Source organism: Aedes albopictus, chromosome 1, assembly GCF_035046485.1.
Source record: "Aedes albopictus strain Foshan chromosome 1, AalbF5, whole genome shotgun sequence".
Taxonomy (NCBI): domain Eukaryota; kingdom Metazoa; phylum Arthropoda; class Insecta; order Diptera; family Culicidae; genus Aedes; species Aedes albopictus.
In genome coordinates, this window is record NC_085136.1 from 225,423,775 (window position 1) to 225,440,597 (window position 16,823).

Below are 16,823 nucleotides of genomic sequence, written 5' to 3' on the forward strand. Positions count from 1 at the left end.
ATGTTATAAGTTCGTAAGTGAAAAATGATCGTTTTAGCTAAAAAATAATCGTGTGAAAATTTTAAGTCCATATCTCAAGGCAAGTGGTCCCTCAAGGGGCCTAAAGTTGTCAAAATTGGTATGGGACCAAAAAAACATAAATTTTTTTCGACGAAAAATATGCTATTTTACTAAAACCGGTGATTTTAGGGCCCTAAAGGGCCGAAAATGTGCTTAGATTTGCGATGTCTTTACTCGTTTCTAAGTTATTGGCAAAAAACAACAGAAAAATCAGCATTTCTGACCATTTTTTTAGATCCCGAAGGAAATCTACCATATTATGTTCAATAACTCGAAAACGAGTAGAGATATCGCAATTCTAAGCACATTAGGCCGAACGGTCATCAGGATGAATTGCAATTCAGTATTTATGAAACTGGAAACGGATATTTTGTTTTAACCTTTTTCAACAGTTATTACCAAAAACTATTTTAACAATGAAACTAGAAAAAATAGCCGATGTTTAAAAGAAAGGAAAATATATGATTTGAATATTAGCAGTTTCAGCGCCTGAAACTTTTTTGGCAATGATACTAGAAAGAACGAGCTATTTTCAAAAGAAAGAAAAAATCATGCTGAGGTGACGGGTTCAATTCCCAGTCGGTCCAGGAACATTTTATAAATTCTATTGAATTCTTTGGTTATTGAAATTTCATTGACTTCTTTGGTTATAGTGTATCTTCTGCCACATGCAACATGCATCTGTCAATGCAACATGGTCATTGACAGCGAAGCTCTCAGTTAATATTGACATCGCAGCACCAAATCGGAGTTCGCCAGTTGGACTAGCGAAGCGAAGTTTTCACCGAACTTTCTGTCATTCCTCATCCAACCCGATATGCATCCCTGATGTTTTCGTTTTCAGTCCGACGTTGTATCGACGATCACGACTTTATTCCACCTGAGGGTCTGTCAGTGCGAGCGCGCCAAATTTTGCGTGAGTGAGCTCGTGGTGTTGGTGGTTAAGGTGAAACCGTACGCTAGCCGCTGTTAATAGGACAAATTGTTTCGGTAATTTTGATCGTCTTTTTTTCTGCGAAAACGCAAACTGGAAAGTGTTTATTTGCCAAAAACAGTAAGCGCACGGGCACAATAAGTTAGCAAGTCCGGAATTTTGTGTGAAATTGGCTTTTGTTTTCACAACGGTAAAATGTTTCTGAGTACCATCTCACCTTAAGTTCGCTAGTAATGCAGTGAAGTTTCAGCATTCTCCGGTTTTCTTCCAAATGCACAATAACTGTAGAAGTGCTCATAGAACACGAAATAGAACGACAAAAATGGGACGCAATGATTATTCGGCCTAATGACCTTTGGCCGAATGGGCTGACACCGTGTCAAACTGATGTTGTTTCTTTGGGTTCTTTCCTTGACAAATATTTGACCTTGTGTACTTCAGGCCTCAGTCTGACTGGTAAGGTAAAGAGCAGGGCTTGGCCGAATGAATCAATGAATATAAATATACAATTATCGTTCCCTAAAACGTTCATGACTAGGTTCATGAGTATACATTATTTACAAGTATACATGAGTATACTTATTTTTCAAAAGTTGTTGAAAACTGGAATTCGCAAGCTCTTTTGGATTCAAATGACATATTGACGGTTTCCCCTCTTATCGAACGCGACGATTTGAATCCGTCGCGGATGACACCGTCGTCAGAGTCGTCGCAGCCAATCAGCAGGCAAGAGTCTGACGTTTCTCCGATCTCACTAACACAAACAGTAGCAGAGATGGTGCTTGATTCGTTGCGATGATTCAGAAATGCTGACTGGAAGTTGGCAGCGCGTTTTGTTATGAAAGCAACTTACAATAAAAAGAGAAACGTCTGAGTTAGAGCCAAAAATATTGAGATTTAGAGGTGGCACAATTGCCCCAAAGTCGAATTTTCTAAATAATAAAAAGGTGTTTTCACTTCAACTGTCATAACTTTTTCAATTTTTAACCTATTTTCAATATTTTCTTATGAATCTTTCACAAATTGGTTTTCGAATAAAGTTACTTACATTCATTCATTTCATTTATTTAGTATTACATCAAATTCAAGATAAAACTGAATCAACAATATTCTTCCATAATACACGGTTCGTGGCTGCCGCTCTCCATCCTCGGTCGCGCCCAATGCTCGCCAAGTCACGTTCCACCTGGTCCGCCCATCGTGCTCTCTGCGCTCCACGCCTTCTTGTGCCAACCGGATCAGTTGCAAACACCAGCTTTGCAGGGTTGTTGTCCGGCATTCTTGCAACATGCCCTGCCCACCGTATCCTTCCGGCTTTGGCCACCTTCTGGATGCTGGGTTCGCCGTAAAGTGCAGCGAGCTCGTGGTTCATTCTTCTCCGCCACACACCGTTCTCCTGCACACCGCCGAAGATCGTCCTTAGCACGCGTCGCTCGAAAACTCCGAGTGCTTGCAGGTCCTCCTCGAGCATGGTCCATGTCTCGTGCCCGTAGAGGATTACCGGTCTTATTAGCGTTTTGTACATGGTGCATTTGGTGCGTGGGTGAATCTTTTGCGACCGCAGTTTCTTCTGGAGCCCGTAGTAGGCCCGACTTCCGCTGATGATGCGCCTCCGAATTTCACGGCTCACGTTGTTGTCAGCCGTCAGTAAGGATCCGAGGTAGACGAATTCCTCCACCACCTCGAAAATATCCCCGTCTATCGTAACATTACTACCCAGACGGATCCGGTCGTTTTCGGTTCCGCCTACCAGCATGTACTTTGTTTTTGAGGCATTCACCACCAGTCCGACGTTTGCTGCTTCGCGTTTCAGGCGGGTGTACAGCTCTGTCACCGTTCCAAATGTTCTTGCAATAATGTCCATGTCGTCCGCAAAGCACACAAATTGACCGGATTTTGTGAAAATCGTTCCTCGGCTTTTGAGCCCGGCTCGTCGCATCACACCTTCCAGAGCGATGTTGAAGAGTAGGCATGAGAGTCCATCACCTTGTCTCAGTCCCCGGCGAGATTCAAATGAACTGGATAGTTCACCCGAAACCCTTACGCAGTTTTGCACACCGTCCATCGTTGCTTTAATCAGTCTAGTCAGCTTCCCAGGAAAGCCGTTTTCGTCCATGATTCTCCATAGCTCTGCGCGGTCGATACTGTCGTATGCCGCTTTGAAGTCGATGAACAGGTGATGCGTTGGGACCTGGTATTCACGGCATTTCTGGAGGATTTGCCGTACGGTAAAGATCTGGTCCGTTGTCGACCGGCCGTCGATGAAGCCGGCTTGATAACTTCCCACGAACTCATTTGTTTGAGGTGACAGGCGACGGAAGATGATCTGGGATAGCACTTTGTAGGCAGCATTCAAAATAGTGATCGCCCTGAAGTTCTCACATTCCAAATGGTCGCCTTTCTTGTGAATGGGGCAGATTACCCCTTCCTTCCACTCCTCCGGTAGCTGTTCGGTTTCCCAGATCCTGACTATCAGCCGATGCAAACAGGTGGCCAACTTTTCTGGGCCCATCTTGATGAGTTCAGCTGCGATACCATCCTTACCAGCTGCTTTGTTGGTTTTCAGCTGGTGAATGGCATCCTTAACTTCCCTCAGCGTGGGAGTTGGTTCGTTTCCGTCCTCCGCTGCACTGGCGTCGTCGTTTCCTCCGTTGCCGTGGGCTCCCGCGCCTACGTTCTCCACGCCGTTCAGGTGCTGATCGAAGTGCTGCTTCCACCTTTCGATCACCTCACGTCCGTCCGTCAAGAGGCCTCCGTCTTTATCCCTGCATATTTCGGCTCGCGGCACGAAGCCGTTGCGGGATGCGTTGAGCTTCTGATAGAACTTCCGTGTTTCTTGGGAACGGCACAGCAGTTCCATTTCTTCACACTCCGCTTCTTCCAGGCGGCGCTTTTTCTCCCGAAAGAGGCGGGTCTGCTGTTTCCGCTTCTGTTTATAACGTTCCACGTTCTGTCGAGTCCCTTGCTGCAGCATTACCGCCCTCGCTGCATTCTTCTCCTCCAAAACCGTTCTGCACTCTTCGTCGAACCATTCGTTCCGTCGATTCCGTTCCACGTATCCGATGGTGCTCTCGGCTGCGTCGTTGATGGCTGCTTTCACTGTACTCCAGCAGTCCTCTAGAGGGGCCTCATCGAGCTCGCCCTCGTCTGGCAACGCGGCTTCGAGACTCTGCGCGTATGCTGAGGCGACATCCGGTTGCTTCAGTCGCTCTAGGTTGTACCGTGGCGGTCGCCGGTACCGTACATTGTTGATGACGGAGAGTTTTGGGCGCAGTTTGACCATCACCAGATAGTGGTCGGAGTCGATGTTGGCGCCACGATAGGTCCTGACGTCGATAATGTCGGAGAAGTGTCGTCCGTCAATCAGAACGTGGTCGATTTGAGATTCCGTCTGCTGTGGTGATCTCCAGGTGTAACGATAAGGGAGGCTGTGTTGGAAAAAGGTGCTACGTATGGCCATATTTTTGGAGGCGGCGAAATCAATGAGTCGTAGGCCGTTTTCGTTCGTCTGCTGGTGGGCGCTGAACTTACCAATCGTCGGTCTGAATTCCTCCTCCTGGCCTACCTGAGCGTTCAAATCACCTATGATGATCTTGACGTCGTGGCTTGGGCAGCGATCGTACTCACGTTCGAGCTGCGCGTAAAATGCGTCCTTGTCATCATCAGTACTTCCGGAGTGTGGGCTGTGCACGTTTATTATGCTGAAGTTGAAGAATCGGCCTTTGATCCTCAACCTGCACATTCTTTCGTCGATCGGCCACCAACCGATCACGCGCCTCTGCATATCACCCATCACGACGAAAGCTGTTCCCAGCTCGCGTGTGTTGCCGCAGCTCTGGTAAATGGTATGATTACCTCTAAACGTTCGCACCATGGATCCTGTCCAACACACCTCCTGCAGCGCTACGATGCCGAACCCGCGGTCCTTCAGTAGATCGGCGAGTATGCGGGTGCTCCCAATGAAGTTGAGAGATCGGCAGTTCCACGTACCGAGTTTCCAATCGCAAGTCCTTTTCGTTCGCTGGGGTCGTTGCCGTTGGTCTCGGTTCGTATTATTCTGTTGCTGGTTTTCCGTTACAATGGTTTTTTACGGCTGGCTCGTAGGGCCTGACACCAACCCCCTACTTTCCGGAGGACCATAGTGCACAGTTGAGCTTAGAGTCCTTCCCTGGCACTCGGACGTAGATCAGCCGCCCCTAACATGGGGATCAGACGCTGTTGTGAGCCGCTCCTCCGCTGTTACTTACATACATACGTTCGAATAAACTTGTAAAACTTTTTGTTTTCAAAAGTCACGCAAAATATGAGTTTATTTTTTTTTTCAACCGTTTGACCAATTTCAAATCTTTTAGCGCATCATATTTATGGACACGGAACGAAGTCGACGTACATCCGACTAAAGAACGAAGCCAGGCGAATCGCAACGGTGGTGCATTCGTGTTATATTTCAAATAATCACAATTCAACAGTTCATTTACAATATTTTTCTATAAATTTGTCTGCTCGTTTTGTGCGTTTCCCAAATTTCACAATCCATCCTGGATCAGGGTCTGGACCTGAATCCGCCTCAAGATTCCCCACCGAGAATTGTAATATATTCCTAATAATTTCTGTAGATGCCCTATACTATCTTGGCATGTACTCCGCATGTTTGAATTCCAAAATTTGTAGCAATTTCTATAAATAGGTCATTGTTATGCTTCGGCAATGAAATAATCCATGGAACAACTTTTGAAAAAAATCTCTGCTGAAATTCCGAAAATACCGCGGAAGAAATTTCAGAAGAAGTTAATCCTCCTTGTGTATTAGGGTATGTTTTGACCTAAAGCGTACACTACGTCAGCGAGCTTTTCCCAACGTGATGCATCAGGAAGATTAAAATAAAAATCTGAAGAAAACTCTAAATGAATTCCTGAAAGAATTTTTGGAGAATTTTAAGAATCCATAGATGGATTTTCTGAAGAAATTCCAGAATACCTGAAGAAACACTTGTAAATCACTGATGCCTCTTGAGATATTTTTGAAAAAAAAAAACCTGTAGAAATCCCATAATAAAAATCCTAAATATTTTTTTAATAAATTCCTTGAGGAATCCATAGAGAAAATCCTAGTGGTACCTTGGAGAAAATCCTGGAGGAATTTCTGAGAAAATACATAATGGAATACCCAGCGGAATTTCTGATGAAATCTCTGTGTGAATGTCTGCAGGAATTTTTGTAAGAATGTCTTCCAGTTTTTCCGCAAGAATCCTCATAAGAATCTCTGAAAGACTCTGTTAAAAAATTTTGAAGGAATCGTTGGAGGATTTTACAAGACATTTTTTGCGAAATCCTTGGAGCAATTTCTTAAAGAGAAATGTCTTGAAGGAATATCTAATGAAATGTAAAGAAATTTAGGGAATTTCCTTAAAAATCTCTTGTGGAATTTCAAAAGCAATCCTTTGAAAAAAAAATCTGTAGAAAGCTTCTGAGAAAATTTTGAAAGAGTTCTAAATTTCTGATTATTTATGTATCCGTGTGAATCATTTGAAACATTTCAGATTCCTTCCCTTGACAAAAAATAAATCCGACAATTAAAAACAATCTCCTCGTCCGCTTTGGCATACATGTGCACAACAGTGTATGTGTTAGATGTTCATCTAATCCCATCCGTAGAAGGTTTGGATTGTGAAAAGAAGATAACCATGTGCGACTGTAGAATCGAGCTCAGTTCTAGGTCTACTGGCGACGGAGATAGTCGAGTGACTCCGTAGCTTGATTGAACAGAAGCGCCCGTCTAGCGTATTGGAAGTCGTGAGTGCGAGTCTCACCGGAGTACGTGAACTTCTATTCATAATGGATTCCGCTGCTCACCGCATGAAAACAAAAGCGCCACCGTATATGGACGGTAACACAGTGATAGCAATCGAGTTACGTCAAACACACAAAGCTAAGGTGGCGCTATCTGTTCATTTCATAGCAGCCGTTTTAGTTATTTTAGTGATCCATTCAAATCTCAATTTGTTCATCGAGCACATGTTCTGTTGTGCACATGGATGTCAAAGCATTTTCAACAGTGTAGATATTACAATGTTTTTTAAAAGAGTCCTTGCAAGAATTTCTTAAGATATCAAAGGAAGATTTTCTGACAGAAATTGTGAAACTTCTGTAGGAATCCCTGGTGGAATTTCTGGATAAATTGGAAGTTGCTAATCACTGTACAAATTTTTGAAGGAACTTTCGAAACATTTTCTGAAATACTTTGCAATAGTTTCTGAAGCTCTGAAAACATTCTATGAGATATTTGTATAATATGAGGGATTCCCAAACAAATCCCTAAAGAAAATTTCCGAATGGATCCAAGGAAGATTTTTTGAAAGAATCCGTGAGGGAATTTTTGGTCGAACACTCGGACAAATTTTCGAAAGAATTTTTACTAGAATGATTTTTAGTAGAATTTTTGAAGAAATGTTTGGTTGACTTTTTAAAGGAGTCTCTAATACATTCTCCAAATGACTAGAAAAATTTCTGAATAAATATCCAGAGGAATTTCTGAACAATCTCTGAAATGATTTGAGAAAAGTCATGGAGGAATTGGTGAAGCAATTCATGCCAAATTTCGTAAAAGAATTCTTTGTGACATTTCTGGAGGAACACATGGAAGATTTTCGGAAAAAATCTGTAACATGATGATTTTATTTGGTAAGTTCTTCGGAGACCGTCGTTCATCGTCGTTAATTTAACGCCGAAAAATTGAAAGAAAAAGCGACCGAGCAGATAGCGGTACAAACCTACTCCACCAAAAACTCCGAGCCTTTTATCGAAAACTCAGTTTTTTACATGTTTTGGTACATTTTGGTATGCAATTTGAATAAAAATTTGCCTCGATTTTATGTAAAATTTGATTTAATAGACATTTTAAAAATTGAAATGTTTACTAAATCGAGGTATACCTGTACATATATACTGCCCCCACTCGCATGAATGTCCCATATGAATAGGAAACCCAGCAAAGATGGGACTGTTATGCAAGTGGGGGCAGTATACGAGTTGCAAATCTCGGTGAATTCAGCAGTCGACAAGCCTCGTTGGATAAACAAAAAATCATCTTTTTGCAAATCGTTGCATCAATAACTATTAGCTTCAAGAAGAACCATTGAAAGTGTCGTTTCTTTGCCGTAATCGCTTGTTTTCGAATAGGATGAATTGGGGAGCGTGCGATTACATATGCCACTTATACCCTATTGGAGAAATAAATACCGTGACATCACCTAATTCCAATCACCCAATTCCCCTCAGAATTGGGTTCTTTAGGGGTATCGAGAGTGTGTCAAAATTAGTCCACACAAAAATTAGTCAAAATTAAAAAATCCATCATTTTTAATGCATTATAAGTTTGTATGGGGATTTTTCTTTGTTCGGGGCAATCTGTCATTTTATCGACTGTCCATTCTATCCACGGAAAATAAAACTAATTTATTTATTTGACCATCAAAACAAAGGTATATATTGGAACGCAATAAAATCACGTTATACTCAGAAAAAAATGAGATCTTTCTATTAGGCTATATAAAATAGCAATATGTTGTTTGCAAAACAACCCAATTAGGATTAGTTGGTTGTTTCAATCACCATTGACTGATGTTAATCATTTTTATTGATGTTTTTCGGTGAGCCGTGAGCCAAAGAAAACACGCCTTTTATTTGTTTGACGTTTCGGCCTACTGTTTTCTTTCAACCATCTTCAGACAACTCAGATTACCGCAACAACTTTCAAATAAAAGGCGTGTTTTCTTTGGCTAACGGGTCACCGAAAAACATCAATAAAAATGGATAATAACCCAATTAGGAACCGAAAAAAAGTTATTGGGTTTGTGATAAATTTTGCATTATATTCGGTTCATTCAATCCTGAGATAAAACTGTTTTATAAATAACTCTGAGATTAATAACCATTCGAATAAAATTGGTCTAGCTTCATCTAGAATGATCCACTTTATGATAACGTTTGCAAAACTATGGTCCTGAATGATTACGGTAGAAAATCTCGCTATGAAGAATGAAAAATGGCAACAGGACCTGTAATCAAATTTAATTCAACCAATTAAAAGTAAGAAAAAGGTGACACTTACCTTTGAATAAATAATCATATTCATCATCGCGGGTACCCATCGTGTTTCTGTTTTTCTTTGCTGCTCCGGTGGTTGTCCCAACTGCTCTCCTTTCCGCTCTTCAACGGCCAAGGAAATTGGTGCTGCTGCTGCTGTTACTGGTATTAATCCAAATGATCCGCGTATTCGGTCACGTTCTTCGCACAAACACACTGCTAAAGCTGTGATTTCTGAGACCAACCGAAAAAACAAGCAATAAAAACTACCATGTAGCAAATCACACAGAGATATTCTCCACCAAAACTGGGTGTTAGGGTTGCTTCTGCTGACACATAGTTGGCACTTGTTTCACTGTCTTGACTGGAACTTGACCAGCAATTGTGACCTCGGGGTTACTGGGGAACAAATGGAAGACAGCACGATACTAAATACTGGGCAATGCGAGGAGAAATGACGAACGAAACATAAAAAGAACCCGAATTATTGAGGGTATGCACTCATGCATCTGCTTCAGCCAGATCTGTTTTGTTAATGTTGAACGTAGTTGTGCAGCTCCTGTTATACATTAGCCTTTTGTCTGTCTTCTGGGGTCAATATTGCTTTGAGAGGATTATATCTTAGTGATGTTGCAATCGATTTGTTTGTTTATTTTGAAACATACAAAAGTTAATCTCATGGCTGTTTAAATTGGAAATATTAAACATGTGAAACTATTTGACAATCATAACATCAATATGAAAATAAAAATCTTAAAATCATCAAAAGACGGGCAATAGGTTAATATTATCTCGTAAATAGTATCCAACCATATATATTCATTATCATACTTGTACAAGAAAAGAAAACTGCGGCGACCGCGACTGATTCACATTCACGAACACTCTGGAACCATTCTTGGACGAATACATACAGATAGGTACAACCCGACATAACATAACGTAACAAGGCAAGAAACAGTTCAATCATATGATGCGCGCATACACTCGGGTCATGACATGGATATTGTACGCGACAATAAAGAGAGAAAGAAGCGTAAATTGTGTTTGAATAGGGTTGGTGAGTTAGTGGGTTTTCTGCAAACTGATAACTCTGACGATATGTTTGTTGTCTGAATCAACGTTCAAGTTCAATTGGCATTTAAATTTGATGAAAATTGCTTAAGGTCGATTGAAAAAAAAAATGCAATAATAGTAATGATAATATAGCGCATTTAGTTAAGCACTAATTTTCAATAGTGCGAAAACGCAAATAAAAGTGCGCGATTGCATCCAATCGACTCGGTGTCTTCAGAGCACTTATTCAGCATACATCTAATAATTAGTGCGCCGAAGACATCAATTTGATTTGATGCAATCGCGCAGTTTTATTTGCGTTTTTGCACTTATGAAGACTCAGTGCGCAGTCCAGTGGTGAACTAAATTCGGTATAACACAGAGAAAACAGACGTCACACTCTCATCGCTTCCCATCGATCACCTTTTTAACGGTTGATTCAAATATTCAGTAGTACGTCGATCGACCACTCGCGGTATCGTTTTTACTACTGTTTGACATTTGCTCACTACCGCCACCTAGTGATAGCCCGGCCAAGCGTAGTATGTTTAGCATTGGGCGGTTATGTTTTGGTTACGATGTTTTTCAATGAAATTCGTTCCAAGAGTTACATCTGTTTCTCTGTGATAATAATTTCGCGATTCTTTTCGGCATTGCTCCCAGGATTTCTCCCATAGTTTCTACAGGAGTATCCTTATCAACCGGACTTTCAGATTTCCCTTATAGCTCTTTGTCTGATGATGGTCGATATCGATTTAAAACCAATCGATATCGATCGTCATCTAAAATCTCTTGCTGCTGGATTGGAATCCATCGATACTTTTTCCAGAGGTTCTTTCAGGATTTATTTTCAACAGCCTTTGCTCCATAAGCTGTAATGCAGCTAGTTTTGTTAGTAGGAAGAGTCCTTCACGGGATTTTTACCGGGTTTTCACCTGTAACATCCCCAGGAAAGTTTGTGAACATTCATCTAGATTAGAGTTTCTTCCGTGGTTTCTACAGGAGCTTTTCCCAAGATATTTGTTTAGGTCATATTTTGTGAACAACTAGCATTATCGTTAAAATTCACGAAAATAAAGATAAAAAGAATGGTTTTCACGAGGTTTCTCTCGAAGATTCTCCCGGGATTTCTTTTGGGATCTTCCTTCCAGTGTTGCTTTCGGAATGGCACTCAGTATAAAACTCAAACGCAAACCGAAGTCTTTCTGGAAGAATGCTAATCAGCAACGCAAAAAAGGAAAACTCAAAGCTAGTGTGTAGTTGAAGAGGCAAGAAATGGAGAATATAATCTTTGAACAAGTTTTCAGTACATATGTATATCTTAGACCACATGTTTTAGTCAAATTTGAATCCTTTATGAAAATAATGCAATGTTTGCGTTTTCACAAATTAAATCCCCGTTGAACACTTTTCAAAGTACTGTAAAATGGGGTGTTAGGGGCGGAAAAATTTTTTAACCTCATCATTTCATGGGTTCTTCTTCTTAAAACTTTTAGGAAAAGTAGTCCGATCATTGTCTTGCTGCCTGCTACGCATATAGATTATAAAATTTGACGACTTTTGACAGAAATTAAAGATATTTTTAAAAATGTGTGGATTTTTCGAAAATATGAAAATGGGGTGTTAAGGAACTTAAGGGAAGAAATGTAAAAGCTCTTATATTTCAAAGAAAGATCAAAATTGATTAATTGTAAACGATGGCTTCAATGTTTAACAACTACATTATTTTCAGTTACATTTTAGAGCAACCAAACTGACTGAGCAATTTAGACTGACCAACAGGTTCAGTTTACAAGTTTGTCAATGTGTATTGACAGTTTCTTGTTCACTTAACCCTTATGTGGCCGACAGGGTACCCGGGTACCCAGCGCCCATTTGAATAACACGGTGTAGAAAAAAGCAAAAAGTTTGTCGGACACATAACGGTTAAAAACTCTTTATTATTGAAATGTTTTATATGCAAGCATATGGCCCAGAGTGTAAACTGTGGATTCAATGCTGATATTTTTACTCTGGAGCATCGCTGATAGGTCATATTTTAAGATGTTGAGATGTTTTAGCAGCAATGTTTGATGAGCAATGTAAAGTAAAAAAAAAAATCATGCAAGAAAATTGATTTATCTTTTTTGTCGTTGTGGCATGCCATTTATGTTTGTATTTTTCGTTAAAAAAGATAAGTTTTTGAATGGTTTACCATCCCAAGCAACACACATGGTTACAAAACAGTCACGGCAGCATATGTAAGGCTTGCACAGAAGTCACTGTGACTTACTGTGCAACCCTTACATACGCTGCCGTAACTGTTTTGTAACCACGTGTGTTGCTTGGGATGCGTCTTCTTCATAAATACTTGCTTTTGCACCAGTTAGTGACAGTCTGGTTTACATAATATATGGAAAAAGTGAGCATGTTCTAATTTTTCAAAAAGCTTTGGATGCCACATTTTAACGCCAATCATTGATAATAAAACAAAACGCTTGAGAAACACAAACTTCTGTGAAAAGGGGACTACCGCGGCATTGAATATAAACATTTGACATTTTCTGATTCAGGCCAAACATGTCTAATGGTGCTATCTGCAGAAGAGAGGCTCTCTTTGGTTTTCCTCTCGTTCGTTAATATCTCAGCTGTTTATTTGTATTTTGATTACCTCCTTGCATTGAACGATGGTCAAAACAATCGTCTTTTGATTTGTACTGTAAAAATAGTTGAAAAGTGTACCATTACATTGCAATAATTGAAAGATAAAATAAACAAAGAGATCCTCTCAAATGCAGATAGGACCTATTGAAATGTTTGGCCTGAATTATATGTATCAATCCAACACTTGTTTCTATAGATTTATGTTGTATTATTTGAATTTATCGTCCATAGCAACTGTTGGGATGCTTATGACCCAACATGAAATCCGTAATACGTCATTCAGAATAGTTACTGTTATACTATGAATTAATCAAGGAATCAATTGCCTCAAAACTTCATGAAGCTAATAAAAAAGTTACATGAGAAGTTTCATCCCTTAACACCCCACCAGTTTTTGAAACTAGACTTTTTTTTACAAAAATTGTCGAAGTTCGAAAACCACCTTAGATCAAATATTTTACCTTAGTTTTGTTTGAAATCAGTTGTAGAACATCCTACGATCACTCACATTATTTCTCCTAATTATATTTCTGACCTTACAAATAAATGTTTCAATGGTAGCGAAATGGAGGAAAAGCAATGCCGTTTAGTTTTTGATGTCTAGTATCCAGTGTCGTATTTTCATGAGTGGTAATCCTTATAGAATACCTTTATTTCCAACACATATTTTAAGCGAATTTGGAAATTGTAAATAAATGTTTATACGGTTGAACGATTTCTCAAAGTTGTATGTGAAGATGAATCCCTTAACATCCCATGAGTTCTTAACACCCCATTTTACGGTAGTCCGGGAAAGTAGACCCACCCATTTTGCCTATTTTTCAGAAGTGTTCTTTTGGATTTAAAAGACAACTCACACCGTCTTAAGCCAGAGGCTGCACAGACTGAACATATTTGCTTACACTAGACAACGGACAACACACAGAACACCCAGTGGCTCAGTGATGAATTTTTCGTTTGACGAAAAGTTTCCACCGACTGGAGCGGGAATCGAACCCACACTCCGATGCTTACGGTACGCCTAGACCTAGACGACTGCCGCCGCTAATCGCACGGCCACCTAGCCCACACTGCTGGTTGATTGGATATTTTTCGGTGATTTTGTCGATCGCACTGTAAATCTGTAATTTAAATTTATAGTTTCGGTGATTTTTTTCACCGGGTCAGTGTTAAACTTACACTCAAATCTCACTCATGAACCGCTCCTGCGTGAGCAAACTCACGCGCGATTCTAAATCATTTTCTAATGCGCGAGATTTTCATCGCTCTCACGAGCCAAACGTTGAAATCTCGTTTGCTTGTAAAACGAAACCAAAAATCAATTCTTTGTTGTTGTATGCAAGGTTTGATTTTGTTCTATCATACAATCTTAAAAACTTCGTTGTAAATAATAAGAATACCAAGAAATAAAGAAATGAGTAAAATCACGAGTCAAATCATGCATGATTTTTTCGGCGGTGAAGAATTGCGCGTGAAACAACTCAACCATGAGATTTGAGTTTTTAAAAACACTGTACCGAGTATTTCAATTTAACGTTAACGGTTAACGTTAACGGCATTAAATTTCTATGTAATGGTTAACGACGTAAACTTTTCGGTCAACGGTGCCCACCACTGGGTAGTCAGAGAAGATCAGTTGAATCATATGATACTTGTATACAGGTTCCTGAGTGCAAACTTTTGAAAGGGTGATAGAGGACCATAAATGGTGAAAAAATTGTTCTACACATATGGTCAAATCACAACCGTTACGTAGTTAGTTATTGAACTCCCCATGTTTTTGACATCTTATTGTCGTAACCGGCTATGACTTGAAAATGGTCAAACTTATCATAATTTTTGGCCCTTATTCGAAAGATTATTGAATTTTCTATCAAATGACATCTTTAAACCGATTGGTTCAGTTAAATAACTAAGTTTTCCAGAGCAAATAGCTCAAAAGTAGTGTGTTTTATTTTGTTTTTTTTTTTTTCAATTATCTTTGAAAAATGCCTAATAAATTAAAATTTCTTCTTAGGCAAAGTTGTGGCCTTTGTTTTACTTTACAATTCGTTCTTTGCCATCTAACTTCTATCTCTTATCGTTTTCTTGCAATTTCAATTTAAACATCGCATTTCAGTACATAAATTTGAAACTGTCAAGGTTAGCACTTTTTTGCCCACACATTTGATTCGAAATTGCAAGAAAACGATAAGAGCTAGAAGTTTGTGGTCAAAGAACGAGTTGTAGAGTGGAACAGGGGCCACAACTTTGCTGAAGAGAGAATTTTAATTTATTACGCATGTTTCAAAGATAATTGACAAAAAACCAAATTAAAACACACTACTTTTGAGCTATTTGCTCTGGAAAACTTAGTTATTTAACTAAACCAATCGATTCAAAGAAGTCATTTGAAAGAAAATTCAATAATCTTTCGAATAAGGGCCAAAAATTACGATAAGTTTGACCAGAGAAATTTATTTAGGGTTCCTGTAGAAATTCCCTCAGGGATTCTTCCAGGAGTTTCTCCTGAGATTCCTAAAGAGGTTCTGTTCTACCTAGGATTCCTACAGGAGTTATTTCTGAGATTCCTCTAGGAACTCTGTCCGGGTGGTTTCTCTTGAGATTGGTTTCAAGATTCCGTTAGGAGTTCTGCGATTCCTCCAGGATATAGTTGATTTCTTTAACAAGATAGATCGATTTCATTATAGACTATTATAGACTATAGTCATAGAAGATCAGCTATATATCCAAAATGTACGCAAAAAGATGTCCACATGATTTAAAGGTTAATTAATGAGGGTTCAAATGTTTTAATTGGCTTAAAACTGAATCAGTAAAAAGATGTGTAAACAAACGAAATGCATTTACACACAAGCGAACCTGAACCGGATTGGGATTACGACACTGTGGTCGGTTCCCATTCGAACCCAATCCAAAAACGGAAACCACCCAAATAAAATTACATTTTTAAAGAACCACCCAACCCTATTGTTCTTATGCATTGCACACGCACACACACCAATGTATAATGTCACATGCACTCACTCATACACCTGTGGCAGAAGGGACGAGACAACACTCTGTGAGGAGTGACTGGCTACTGGGCCACTAGCCAATGATTCTGATATGACGATGAGACATTATTTTCCAGCACACTATCCGGATCACAACCGCTGGTCATTTCCAGCCATCCAGTGCACCAACGAAAGCATCCAGAAACGGTTAGATCAGAACATTCACTCTTACGTTAATCTTTCCCCCTCGACGACGTTATCCGATTATGAGTAATTTCTTCTCAGGATCAGCTTGACTCACGACCGATTCTTGCACATCACCGATTCTATCTTTTTCTCAACCAAACCGGAGCCCTTTATTTATTCTGCACTTGCAAATGCCCGTCCTGGATTCCTTGTTCGCGATTTTCTTTTTCAGCGCAACACAAGAGAGACGTCCACGTCCGCAGCGCACGGAACGAAAAGAAAAGAACACTCGGTCTTCGACCAACTTTCGCACCGAAACGGGAATAATCCGCGGCAGAACCGTACAGCTCGCGACGATCTGATTGCTTCACTTGGACCACGACCCCCGGGTGGGTTTCCGAACGAGAAAAAGATGTTTCCTCCGGGCCTGTAAACCTTCGCGAACAGACTTTGCGGTTGTTGGCTGGATTCGACGAGAAACAAAATGTCGGCTCTGCACTGAACTCTGTCGGTCGGTCGCCTGGTTCGTTCTTTTTGAGCGATGATCCGCTGTTTAATACTGACAGTGCTGCCGATATGAGGTTCGTTAGATTTATTGATCTTCTAAGATAATGAAAAATGCTGGCAAATAAAGCTTGTAATAAAGTGTGGTTTATTTTATATTGATCATCATGTATAAATACTCGATAAAACCATTTTCTACAAAATTTTTACACCTTGAAAATAGGCGAAAAGGCCATCAAGCCGAATCAGAGATCCAGTTCAAATTCAATATTTTTGGCTACCCTGCCAATGAGTCATAACCAACCCGGTGTTAAAAATTTGGCTGCGCAAAGGGACCCGGTGACAATTGTCTCGTCAATT

The 16,823-nt window shown here is 40.1% G+C and overlaps 1 protein-coding gene across 1 annotated transcript in view; it reads right to left on the reverse strand.

The window, feature by feature from the left end:
* LOC109405114 (ras-related protein Rab-11B) overlaps positions 1-16,505 on the reverse strand; it is a 39,070-nt gene extending 22,565 nt beyond the window's left edge. Inside the window, exons 1-2 of the mRNA XM_062846338.1 lie at positions 16,006-16,505; positions 9,104-9,312 (exon numbers count right to left, since the gene is read on the reverse strand). Coding sequence (XP_062702322.1) covers positions 9,104-9,143 — 40 coding nt within the window. The 5' untranslated portion in view covers positions 9,144-9,312; positions 16,006-16,505. The remainder of the gene's footprint in view (positions 1-9,103; positions 9,313-16,005) is intronic.
* Positions 16,506-16,823: the final 318 nt, after the last annotated feature.